Source organism: Sturnira hondurensis, unplaced genomic scaffold (genome assembly GCF_014824575.4).
Source record: "Sturnira hondurensis isolate 20B ecotype Veracruz unplaced genomic scaffold, ASM1482457v3 Scaffold0022542, whole genome shotgun sequence".
Lineage (NCBI taxonomy): Eukaryota > Metazoa > Chordata > Mammalia > Chiroptera > Phyllostomidae > Sturnira > Sturnira hondurensis.
Window position 1 is genome coordinate 971,921 of NW_028095173.1, and position 12,944 is coordinate 984,864.

The 12,944-nt window shown below is 40.5% G+C and overlaps 1 protein-coding gene across 17 annotated transcripts in view; it reads left to right on the plus strand.

Annotated features, from left to right (window-relative positions):
- Positions 1–1,464, plus strand: part of SEC31A (SEC31 homolog A, COPII component) — a 97,650-nt gene extending 96,186 nt beyond the window's left edge. For all 17 annotated transcript variants that reach the window (XM_037035648.1, XM_037035656.1, XM_037035657.1 and 14 more), the window contains one exon: positions 884–1,464. In XM_037035648.1, coding sequence (XP_036891543.1) covers positions 884–1,063 — 180 coding nt within the window. In that variant the 3' untranslated portion in view covers positions 1,064–1,464. The remainder of the gene's footprint in view (positions 1–883) is intronic.
- Positions 1,465–12,944: the final 11,480 nt, after the last annotated feature.

Below are 12,944 nucleotides of genomic sequence, written 5' to 3' on the forward strand. Positions count from 1 at the left end.
CAGCAGGGGATGCACGAGAAGCAACCATACATTGATGTTTTTCTTCCTCTCTCCTTCCCTTCCCCTCTAAAAATAAATAAATAAAATATTTAAAAAACAATCTTTTTTAAAGGTGTGAGGCTATATTTAAAATAAATAAAGAATTAAAGCTCTTTTTATTTTTTAAAAATATTTATTTATTTATCTTTAGAGGGGAAGGAAAGGAGAGAGGAAGAGAAACATCAATGTATGGTTGCTTCTCGTGCATCCCCTGCTGGGAACTGGCCCCTGCCGGGAACTGGCCTGCAACCCAGGCATGTGCCCTGACTGGGAATTGAACCACGATCATCTGGTTCGCAGGCCCGTGCTCAATCCACTGAGCTACACTAGCCAGGGCTAAAGCTCTTTTTTAAAAAAATGTATTGATTGATTTTAGAGGACAAAACATCAGTCTTGTTGTTCCTCTTATTTATTCATTCATTGGTTGCTTCTTGTATATGCCCTAACCAGAAACTGAACATGCAGCCGTGGCATTTTGGGATGATGCTCTAACCAACTGAGCTATCCAGCCAAGGCAAGATTAAAGCTTTTAAGTGGAGAGACTTGTTAGTGTTTCAGCTTGGGGGAGGAAATCTGGCTTTTCTTTAAGAAAGTCCTGGCTTATCATACATATTTAATTTATAAATAATTTCCTTACATGTCATTTTGTCATAGTTTTGTTTTATAACTTAAATGTTGCTTGGTCTAAAAAAACTGCATCTAGACATGCTAAATGGTTTATATATATTTTTAATAATGTTTATATCAAGCTCCTTTTAAGAACCATGGTTTAATGTCTCTAGAGGGTCTTAAGGGAAATTCTCCTTTAATTTAATTCTTTTTCTTGGTTCCTCCTTTATTTCAGCTTTCACCCATAATCATCAGTGGTTTACACAACATTGCAAGGAGCATTGAAATGCGAAACTACTCTGAAGGCTTGAGCATCCATACCCACATAGTCAGCACCAGCAACTTCAGTGAGACCTCTGCTTTCATGCCAGTTCTTAAAGTTGTTCTCACCCAGGCCAATAAGCTGGGTGTCTAAAAGGACAGCTTCACTTCCTGCCAACATTGCCATTTTTCCAAAGAAACATGTTTTAAAAAATGATAAGATGTGGACCAATCCTCATTAGCATGTTTCCATAGCCTTTACACTATTTCTGCAAAGATACTCACCTTAGAACCGCTCCAAACCCTGGTGCTTTCTTTTGTTTTAATATTTTATTGCCTGTGATGATTTTCTTATTATGCAAATCGTGTATTTCCTGGATTACATATGGTATGTTTTCCTGAAGTATTCTGATAAATTGTGGTTTTTAAAACCTTAGTGTACTTTTGGAACAGAGCATCTGGTTATGCATAAAGCAGAGCTAAAACTAAGATTCGTGTCCTTCATACTCCCTCTATGTCTATCAGATTAGATTAAAGTGTGTGATCTTATTTTAAGTGTATGCAGTATTTTTTTTACACAGCTGCCCAGTTTACTTTAATCTTTATTTCCTTATGTCTTCGGCTTCACTTTGGTTCTGAATAAATAATTAAATCTAGAGCCTGTTACATAGATTTTAGCAAATAATAATGAAAAGTGGGATCATTGGCCTTAAGTATCAAAGGAAAAGACTGAGCATTTTCATTCTGTAGGATGAATTTTATTAATAAATTTTCAATATTGTTTGAATTTTAAGATTGAATTCTCTCTTTTATATATAGAAATTTGTTCATCTAATTTTTAAGAGGCACCTATAGGTCTGAGGTTTAAGTGCAGAAAGAAAACTTCAATTTCTTTCAGCCTCCTGAATCAGAGATAGATATTTTTCAGCCACTTTACTGTCAAGTGATTTTAATACAATCTGTTTTAAGATTATAACAAAAGATAATGTTCCTCTACAATCTTGGAGAATCAGATACTAGTAATTTTTTTTAAATTTTGTTGATTTTTAAAAAGATTTTATTTATTTTTAGAGAAGGGAAGGGAGGGAGAAAGAGAGGGAGAGAAACATCAATGTGTGGTTGCCTCTCACGTGCCCCCTACTGGGGACCTGACCCAAAACCCAGGCACGTGCCCTGACTGGGCATCGAACCTTGATTCCCAGGCAGGCACTCAACCACTGAGCCACACCAGCCAGGGCTTACTTGTTGATTTTTATAGAGAGAAACATTGATTTGTTGTTGTACTTATTTATGCATTCATTGGTTGATTTTATTTATTTACTTACTTAAAATCTATTTCATTGGTTATGCTTTTACAGTTGTCCCCCTTTGCCCCCTTTTGTCTGGTATTCTCATTCCCTCCAGCAGTACCCCCTTAGTTAATGTCCACTGGTCATGCATATAAGTTTTTGGCTACTCCATTTCTTATGTTGTTCATAACATCTCCTTGACTATATTCTGTACCTACCCACTGGTACTGCTTAATCCCTGTACCTTTTCCCCCTTTTCCCCCTCCACCAGTACCCCCCATTCCCTGTGACAATCACCCTGCTTAGTTAATGTCCATGGGTCATGCATATAAGTTCTTTGGCTTCTCCATTTCCTATACTGCTCATCCTCTTGTCTATTCTGTACCTACCTACTTGTACTTCTTAATCCCCACACCTTTTCCCCCCATTCTCCCTCTTCCGCCACCTATCTGATAACCCTCCAGATTGTCTCCATCTCCATGATTCTGTTTCTGGTCTGCTTGTTTGCTTAGTTTGTTTTTCATTTATTTTTAAAAGATTTTATTTATTTATTTTTAGATGAGGGGGAGGGAAGGAGAAAGAGGGAGAGAAACGTCAGTGTGTGGCTGCTTCTCACAGGCCCCCTACTGGGGACCTGGCCGGTAACCCAGGCATGTGCCCTTACTGGGAATCGGACCAGTGACTCTTTGGTTCCAGGCCTTGCTCAATCCACTGAGCTACACCAGCCAGGGCTAGTTTGTTTTTTTCAATTGTTGATAGTTGTAAATTTATTGCCATTTTAATGTTCATAGCTTTGATCTTGTTTTTCCTAAGTCCCCTTAACATTTTATATAATAATGGCTGGGTAATGATGAACTCCTTTAGATTTACCTTGGCTGGGAAGCACTTTATCTTTTCTTCCATTCTAAATGAAAGCTTTGCTGGATAGAACAGTCTAGGTTGGAGGTCCTTGCTTTTTATCACTTTGAATACATCTTGGCAGTCCCTTCTAAGGTACAAAGTTTCTTTTGAAAAATCAGTTGACCATCTTATGGGAATTCCTTTGTAGATAACTATCCACTTTTCTCTTGCTGCTTTTAGGAGTCTCTTGTCTTTAATCTTTGGCATTTTAATTGTGATGTGTCTTGGTGCGGTTTTCTTTGTATCTACTTTATTTGGGACTCTCTGTGCTTCTTGGACTTATATGTCTATCTCATTCACCAAATTAGGGAAACTTTCTTTCATTTTTTCAAATAAATTTCAATTCTTGCTTTTTCTCTTCTCTTTCTGGCACCCCTATGATTCAGATGTTGGTATGTTTGATATTGTCCAGAGGCTCCTTAGTCTATCCTTGTTTTTTTTTTATTCTTTTTTCTCCTTGCTGTTTAAGTTGAATGCTTATTTCTTCCTTATGTTCCAAATCATTGACTTGATTCTCAACTTCATCCACTCCACTGTTGGTTCCCTGTAAATTTTTTTCTCAGATTATTTCTATTTTTTCAAATATATTTTATTGATTATGCCATTACAGTTGTTCTATTCCCCCCCTTCATTCTCCTCCACCCTGCACACCCCTCCCCCACCATTCCCCCCTTTAGTTTATGTCCATGTATCACAAGTTCTTTAGATTCTATATTTCCCATACTATTCTTGCCCTCCCCCCTGTCTATTTTCTACCTACCATCTGTGCTACTTATTCTCTGTACTTTCTCACCCCTTTTCCGCCTCCTACTCCCCTGTTGCTAATCCTCCATGTGATCTCCATTTCTATGTTTCCATTCCCGATCTAGCTGTCCTCTTAGTTTGCTTTTGTTTTAGGTGTGGTTGTTAATAACTGTGAGTTTGCTGTCCTTTCACTGTTCATCGTTTTTATCTTCTTTTTCTTAGATAAGTCCCTTTAGCATTTCATATAGTAAGGGCTTAGTGATGATGAACTCCTTGAACTTGACCTTATCTGAGAAGCACTTTATCTGTCTTTCCATTCAAAATGAAAGCTTTGCTGGATAGAGCAGTCTTGGCTGTAGGTCTTTGGATTTCATGACTTGGAATACTTCTTTCCAGCCCCTTCTTGCCTGTAAGGTCTCTCTTGAGAAATCAGCTGACAGTCTGATGGGCACTCCTTTGTAGGTGACTGTCCCCTTATCTCTTGCTGCTTCTAGGATTCTCTCCTTCCTTTTCATCTTGGCTAATGTAATGATGATGTGCCTTGGTGTGTTCCTTCTTGGGTCCAACTTCTTTGGGACTCTCTGAACTACCTGGATTTCCTGGAAGTCTATTTCCTTTGCCAGACTGGGGATGTTCTCCTTTATTATTTGTTCAAACAAGTTTCCACTTATGGCTGTTCCTCTTCCCCTTCTGGTACCCCTATAATTCGGATGTTGGAATGTTTAAAGATGTCCTGGAGGTTCCTAAGCCTTTCCTCATTTTTTTGAATTCTTGTTTCTTCCTTCTTTTCTGTTTGGTTGTTTCTTTCTTCCTTCTGGTCCACTCCCTTGATTTGAGTCCCAGTTTCCTTTCCATCACTCTTGGTTTTCTGGGCATTTCCCTTCATTTCAATTAGTTTAGCCTTCATACATTCCTCTAATTTGTGGCTAAAATCATCCAATTCTGTGAGTACTCTGATCCACCAGTGTTTTCAACTGTGCATCTGAAAGATTGGCTATTTCTTAGACACTTAAGAGTTATAGGCTCTGGGACTTTGAGCTGTTCTGGAGTCATAATGTTTGGTCTGTTCACACCTGTTATGTATGAGAGGCGGAGCCTTAAGTGTTCACCAGAGTGGGGTGACCCAGGTCGCTGGGTTGTGACGCTGTATGTGGGGGCTGGGTCAGAGAGGAAAAAAATGGCACTTTGCTCTGCTCTGCACTCTCAGATTTCTGTCCCCTCTGCAGCTTCCCACAATCAAATTGGGCTCCTCTGGTGCTGGTTCCTGGGTGTGTGGGCCCGTGTACTCTCTAGGACCCTATGAGTCTCTCCAATGAACTCTCTGTGAGCTGGGAGCCTCTCCTGGCCTCTCAACCCTAAGGAAGTCTTTCCAGTTGGTGCTTTCAGGCTCCAATTCCCATCACTGGGGCCCTAGCCTGAGAGGTCTGTCTCACTGTTCATTCTTTTGCTTGGTTTATCTGCGTGCAAATGTGTGACCGCAGTCAGCTAGCAGCCCTGTGCCCTCGCTGGGTCCGCCCATCGCCACCCCATGCCTGGGATCCACCAACCACCTCTGCTTCCGCTCCTGGGTTGGACCGACTGATCTTTCCAGCCCGACCCGGCTCTGCCACTGACTCCGCCCCTCTTACCAGTCTGGCTGAGTGGATCATTGTTGTCGGACTTCCATACAGTTCAATTTTCATTCTTTTGGCTGCGTTTTTGTTTCTAAAACTTGGCTGTCTTTCAATTTAGTTGTGGGAGAGGGCACAGTGTTTCCACCTATGCCTCTAATTTGGCCAGAAGGATAACCAACTCATTTTTTAGCTCAGAATAGTTTTATAACTAAGAAAAGGAGGACCTTGATAGCATGTATGAGCATTGGAGCCTTAGGAATGGGTGATGATATATCAACACCCTGCCCCGCAGTCTCCTGGGAGTTTGGTAGTCTGGATTAGTTCTCTGACTAATCAAGTGACAACTTGATCTTTGTACCTGACCCTCTCGTGTAATCTCAGCCTAAGACCCATCAAAACAGCACGCTGGCCTCTTGTAATGTTTTATTTACTCTAGTGCCTTGGTATAGTACTCGTTAATTTGTTCTGGAACTCATGACCGGTGCCAAAACCGACAAGTACTGAGCAAACAGCAAGTGATGATGCATATTCTCTTAAAGGGTGGCGTTTTTGCTAGAACTTGCTAGAATACAAGTTCTAGCAAGTGCAGTAAGTCCAAGCAAACACCAAGTGCCGAAACATTTTTTTTTGTCAAAATGCGATGAGTACAAAGTTTGACGAGTTCTGAAGCTGATGAGCACTGAGATACGACTGTATTTCCTGTACAGTTAGGGTTTCTGTTATGGCCGCATGTTTATCCTGACACAATAGTAGCATAATTGGCAGCATTTTACAGAAAAACAAATTCCCAAAAGATGAAAAATGAGAAGGGGACAGTGGAGTCCTGGCTAGCCCCAAGGATTTTACAAGTATGAGTGTGAAAATCTTTGCTACTGGCATCTGAGTAACTCTCTGCTTTTTCAGTATAACAGTGTGATTTTTTTCCTACTGTGGAGACATTTCTCCACATGGCTTATAATTTTGGAGAAGTTTCATGTAAATGGATGGAGGTAAGAAGAGCTAAAACCCAAATATTGTTTTGTCTCTGAAGGATGACAATAATAGGAGATTATAAATAGAGGTGTTTCTTATCCTGAAGAGAAGTAAAGCAACTTTCCAAAAGTTTTTTAAGTAGAGAAAAAAATTTCAATTTAATCTTGTCAATGAGTGTGTTTTCAGCTTTTGCCATTACTTCATGTAGTCATTCTTTCTGAATCCCAAGTGTGTTCAGTTGTGCTTATATTTTGTGCTTTTTATTGTCTTAACCTACTTAATTTTAAAACAAGGAAAGCAATGTGAAGGAAACTGGTAGGTGGGGCTGGGTATTGGCCAGGAGCTTTGTCACACCAGTGGGGGTGTTAAACACCAGTGGTGTTTAACAACACCAGTGCTGTTTTTATTTTGTACCTCTCCTCACATTTAAACCCCTTTGGGCTGGGTAGGATGGATGCACCCATAGTCCCCACTTGAGAATCTTTATGTGTAATGGGATACATAGCTGATGGAAGTTCATTTGACTAGTATGGTATCAGAGGGATTGAAAATAACTGCTCTGCATCTGACTGTTAAGAGTCCATTGAGCCTGTATATTCCCTTGAAGTGAGAAAACTCCCTTGTTTATCCTGGGGAACAAGAAAGATGCAGTAGGATTCCTGGCAACCACATATGCCCTGATTAGCACCTGCCTGAAAGATAAAGGGAGGGGTGGTGAATGAGTTACGATTTTCTGATAACCACTTGTCCCCTAAACCAGATTTGAGTTTGCCTAAGAGAGACTACAGGCCATCTGTTGACTTCTCTGCCATAGTGGAGACTTCATTTGGAACTATCATGAAGATTCAGCAAATAGTGTGCCCACATCTGTGCATGTGTGCATATATATGTACATATGCTCCCCTCTTCCATATTCTGTTGTACTGCTGTGGTGGCAGCATTCCCAAATTGAACCCCTGTCCTGACTGGTGTGGCTCAGTGGTTTGGTGTCACCTGTAGACTGAAAGGTTGCTGGTTTGACTCCCGGTCAAGACACATGCCTGGGTTGTAAGCCAGGTTCCTGGTTGGGGGCATGCTAGAAGCAACTGATAGATGTTTCTCTCTCATATCAGTATTTCTCTCCCTCTCTTTCTCTCTCCGTTGCTCGCTCGCACGCTCGCTCTCTCTCTCTCTCTCAAAAATAAATAAATAATTTTTTTTAAGAGAGGAAGAAGAAGAACCCCTGACAGGGGTGCTCATGAAATGCCTAAGGTATCACAGGTAGAATCTCAAATTCATTGGTGAATAATAGGGACTGTCTGTACACAGAAAATCTTAACTATTTGATTTTTAGGAATAAATGCCCGTAATCTTTCAACCAAACTAGATTACAAAGAAAAAGCAATCAAATCAGCTTTATATTTCCACTCTTTCTGCTATACTGTTTTATCTACATTTCTACAGCATCTGTTGGGTTCAGTGCTTTGGTAACCATACCAGTCTCATAGGCTCAGGTTGCATAGTGTGTATATAAGCCTGATTGGGGTTGAACTGTACTGTTCTCTAATATCTAGCTGTTTACTTTTTTTTTTCTTCTGGGAGGTATGGGATATTTGGGTTTTAAGTAGTTGGAGTAGATCTTGAAAAAGCTAATAAAATCAAACAAAAAGAAACAGACTTTGTTTTACACATGTATGGTTTTTGCCATCTGGATTTGTGTTTCCAGAGATCTGCTAATTATTTAGTAAACAATGTTAATGTTACATCTGAAACATCTAGAATGACTTTGTACAAACATCATTACTCAGTAATGTCTCCATTCTTCACTTTAATGCTGTACTTCCTGTTGAATTTGAATTTGATTTTGGCTGACATTCCATAAGTCTAGAGGCCTAGGCTCACCTTTTGTTCACCAGGCAAGCCTGTCACTGCTTTTGTTTCTAGTAGTTTATAGTTTCCCAATTCATGACCTTTCTAAAACCACCTTTTGGGTATCAGTGGCCTCATACTGTGCAAATAGGAGAGGGTATTGGTTTTAGAAAACTTGTGAAATAGAGGAAACCTTTCTATTTCAAAAACATACATGAGCTTATTGGCTTTTTAGTTCTTATATGTGAAATTAAACCCAAGAAAAACTGTGTCTCTAACATATCTACCACTATCTCTTTCATACCTTTAAAGGCTATAAAATTTCCCAGCTTTAGGGAGTATCATGCCATAGTTGTTACTAACTTGGTTTCTTTACCTTAGTAAATATAAAGTGCTTTATGCACTTCAGTAGAGAATTCACATCTAAACAGATATGTTTCCAGGCAGGCAATGTAAAATGAACCAGTAGGGAGCCTATTATGGAATGGATTCAATTTTGATTAGAAGAGGAAAGTTTCAGACCTTTGTTCTGAATAGTAAAAGTGCAGTGAGTACAATATATAATTTAAGGGATCCTTAAGAATGACCAGTAACTATGATCTGATTAATGATGAAAATCGTTTCATCTTGTACTTTGTCCAATAAAGGAACTTTCCACACTCAGAAGACTAGAATGTGTGGTGGAATTGAATATGTACACATTTTAGTAGGAAAGAACGAAAGCAACCATCTCCTAAAAGTAAACTAAAAGTAATTTCCTTTCCCTTTGGGTATTTCTCCAAATAGCAGATGACCTTCTCTGACCATCTTTTTTGCCTTAAGGAGTCTTTGGGAGAGAACAAACCAGTTTTAACAGACTGAAGTCAAGTCCACAAAAAGGTACTGCTTGGACACACTGTTTCTGTGAGCTGGGCATTAAGCTAGGTACTTAGCTTTCTTACTGAGTATATTAAGAGCTAAATTATTAATTCCAGTTGCTTGGCACAGCTGCTAAGTGGTAGCATCTGGATTCAAATTCACTTCTCAGCCTAGTGAGCACATTATTTTTTCACAAACCCATATTTTTGCTACTATAGCAAAAACCGGAGTTTTGCCTTTGGACTTAGCTTTCTCCCCGCCCCCGCGCCCCCCCCCCCCACACACACACACACATTTGCCTGCAGAGATGTGGCATTTTCCATAAAAGAGCAATGTGGTTTGTTGTAAGTGGGTGTACTTATTGAGCACTGTATGTTCACTTCTTTTCAGACAGGTTCTCTTTACATGGTAGGGAATATAGCCCCTGGCAGCCCTAAGCCTCCATCTCCAGGGCTTGTGATGTACAAAGGTAAGAGAAAAAGCCACTCACAATATCCAAATACTGCTCACAAAGACCAATTGTCTCCTCCTGGGTCTCATGCCCACTTTTTAATTGAGTTCTGTGCCTAGAGAGGTAGAGTACCAGAACTGGCTGGCCCAGCTGGTGTGCCCACAGGGTTCCAGACTGGAGGGAAGTCCTGGGTGGTAACAGTAAAATGCGACCAGGAAGCCCACTTTATCCCTAGGGCAGTAAATTGTGTCGTCATGAGAGGCAGTGCTGAAGAGCACCTATCAGTCAAGGAACTGGATTTTTAATGTCTTCCCTGCCACTTACCATTACTCAAATGGTATCAACTCTTTCTGCCTCCATTTCCCCATCTGTAAATGAGGATAAAAAAAATGAGAGGGTAGGACTAGATGATCTCTAATTTCATTTCTGGATCTGGAAGTCTGTGAACCATCTACCTTTCCCACAGCATCTTTTTATATTGCCTACATGTCTTCAAAAGGAATTGAAAACAAATTTGGCTAAGCACCAAAGCTTTGAAGAAAGATGAAAGCATTCAGGCCTATTTACATTTGGGTACCTTTCTTCGAGTAGAGTAAAATTCATTTCTAATCTGGAGAAACATCAGTGCAGCACTTTCCTTGATTGCAAATGAATAGGCAGGCATCAAAGAAATACTTTGTAATTTAAGGACGTAGAACCAATGTATTTGCTTGTCCTCTCTGGTGATACACAGTTTTATGAAATTATCCTTTCTCTATACCTGTTCCTCACGTCACGAATAGGCTACCTTTGTTTGTTTTTTGGTTGCTCAGATGGACTAGTTTTTCCTCTGGTGCTACAAATCTAGGTTACCCTTTTGACATTTCTGAACTCTGTTAAATGCCCCCTCTGTGCTAGATAGAGAGCAACCAGGATCTTTGCCTTTTAAGAGCAGCCCATGGTAATTGACACAACAGGAAAAGAAAGAGGTCATTGAAACAGAAACAGTAACTGCTGCTGATGCTGAGAAATAAAATAAGAGCTTCTCTACATGTATTTGCCCCTGGAAACCAAAATAACTATCTCAAAAGAAAATGGGTGGGTGTTGGTGGGGAGAGGAGAGCTGGAAGAGATGTGGGTGAAAACCTTGTCAATACTCTTTCTTCAGTCACAGTAATAGGGATTGTTCATTTATTTCAGAGAGCTGGGAATTGGGAGTAGGGAGACAGAGTGGGGAGGAGTTTGATTTGTGGACCTTGCTCTAGACAGATGTTGGTCAAGGGAGAATGTGGTACACGTTAACATGCCATGGCTGGGTCTTAAAAAGCACGGTCAGTGATTCCTCTGTAGCATTTGAGGTATACACTGCTTATAGTGGTGATTTGATTATGACCTGTCCCCTACCCAACTGTGAGTCCCTTGAACATAGTCATATACTCCTGTGCATGGAGCCGAGCTCATGTTTGGCTTCTAGAGGAGGCTCAATAAATAGATATCGCAGGAGAGAATTAATTGATTCAGACTGAAGAGAACTAGGAAACTTGCAAAGGGCAGCATTTTACTGACAGAAGAGAGGTTTGGGTTGGCTTCAGTACTTGAGTGGATTTCTCATTATGTAGACTCATCTATGAATGAGGAAATAAGAGCCTGGAGATCTGGCCATCTCCCATGCTCACTGTCCCGCTGCCAAATTGCAGTATTCTATTAAGAGTGGTCAGAAGCTGTGGGAAGGGTCTTAAGCAATAAGGCTGGGGTTTGTGTTAAAAGAAAACCCCTCCTGGCCCTGGCTGGTGTAGCTCAGTGGATTGAGCGCCGGCCTGCGAACCAGACAATCGCGGTTCGATTCCCAGTCAGGGCACATGCTTGGGTTACAGGCCAGTTCCCTGAAGGGGATGCACAAGAAGCAACCATACATTGATGTTTCTTTCCTTTCTCCTTCCCTTCCCCTCTAGAAAGATAAATAAATAAAATATTTTTTAAAAAAGAAAGAAAACCCCTCTTCACATCCAAAGCAATAGAAGCATTCATTTTCAAGGCACAGGTCACTCCTTGTCCACTGCTATAAAATCTCAATGGGAAATTTTTCCAATCTGTTTAGTACAGGAAAGGGGAGGCCAACCTTCTTGTGACAGGAGGAAGCTGAGAAGACTACTTTTCTGTTAACGCACAGTGTTGCTATATCTGAAACCCAATCTTCCTGTAATCTTAAAGGCTAACTTTCCAACTCTATGCTCCCCTGAAATCATTCTAATCTAAAGCCTGTGAGTAGTTTTCTCACCCTTGAGGTTGACAAGGATTGTTTACACTTTTTAAATGTTTTTTTTTAAGATTTTATTTATTTATCTTTAGAGGGGAAGGGAAAGAGAGAAGGAGAGAAATATCAATGTATGGTTGCCTCTCGTGTGTCCCCTGCTGGGAACTGGCCTGCAACCCAAGCATGTGCCCTGACTGGGAATCAAACTGCAATCCTCTGGTTCAAAAGCCCGTGCTCAATCCACTGAGCTACACCAGCCAAGGCACTTTTAAAATGTTTTTATTGTATTTTTTTCTATTACCATTTAGTCCCCTTATACCTACTTCCCCCCAGGATTGTTTACATTCAAAATGGTTGTCTCTGCACATCATCCATGAGGCAGCCTCCCCTCTCTCCCCATTAAAGTACCTAAAAGCCACAGAGCACATCCCTTCCTTTGCCAAAGGAGTTGCTTCTCAAAGCAGAGCAGGTGATTTTATTTCCCAGGTCCCTGGTGCTGCTAGAATTCATTCTTTCAAGTTCGGTATCCCTCCAGCCCACCCAGTTATGCTTGTTTTTCCAGACTGGGACCTCTGGGTGTACCCTGGCTTCCTGGCCAGACAGGTTTCATAACTGCATTGAGTCCTCCCTAGGATGATTTAAAAAACAATAAAATACCCACATTATTCAGTAGTTACTAGGTACCAAACACTGCACTAAGCTCTATTCCTATAAGACAGGCAGTATCATCTGCATTTTTCACACATGAAAAAACTGAACCCAGATTATTAGGTAAATTGCACAGGCAGGAATTCTCAGCATAGATCTATCTTAATTCTTTGCTTACATAGTATAAAACCCAAATCACAGAGACTTTTTAAATCAGAGGGAGGGGCCACATTCAAATCTGGGTTTTGAGATGCCAAACCTGGGTCATTTCCCAACACTAGCTCCTGATGCCAAAACCTAAATTTCCTTAAGAAAAGCACAGATGTGAGAATCCCTGTAAATCTCTGACTTCAAGAATCGATCTTTTTTCCCCCTGTTTACATTCTCCATAGAGTCTGTATTTTCTCCACAAATATTTTGACACATTTTTAAAAAATCTTGGTATTCAGCTCTGGTTGGTGTAGCTCAGTGGATTGAGC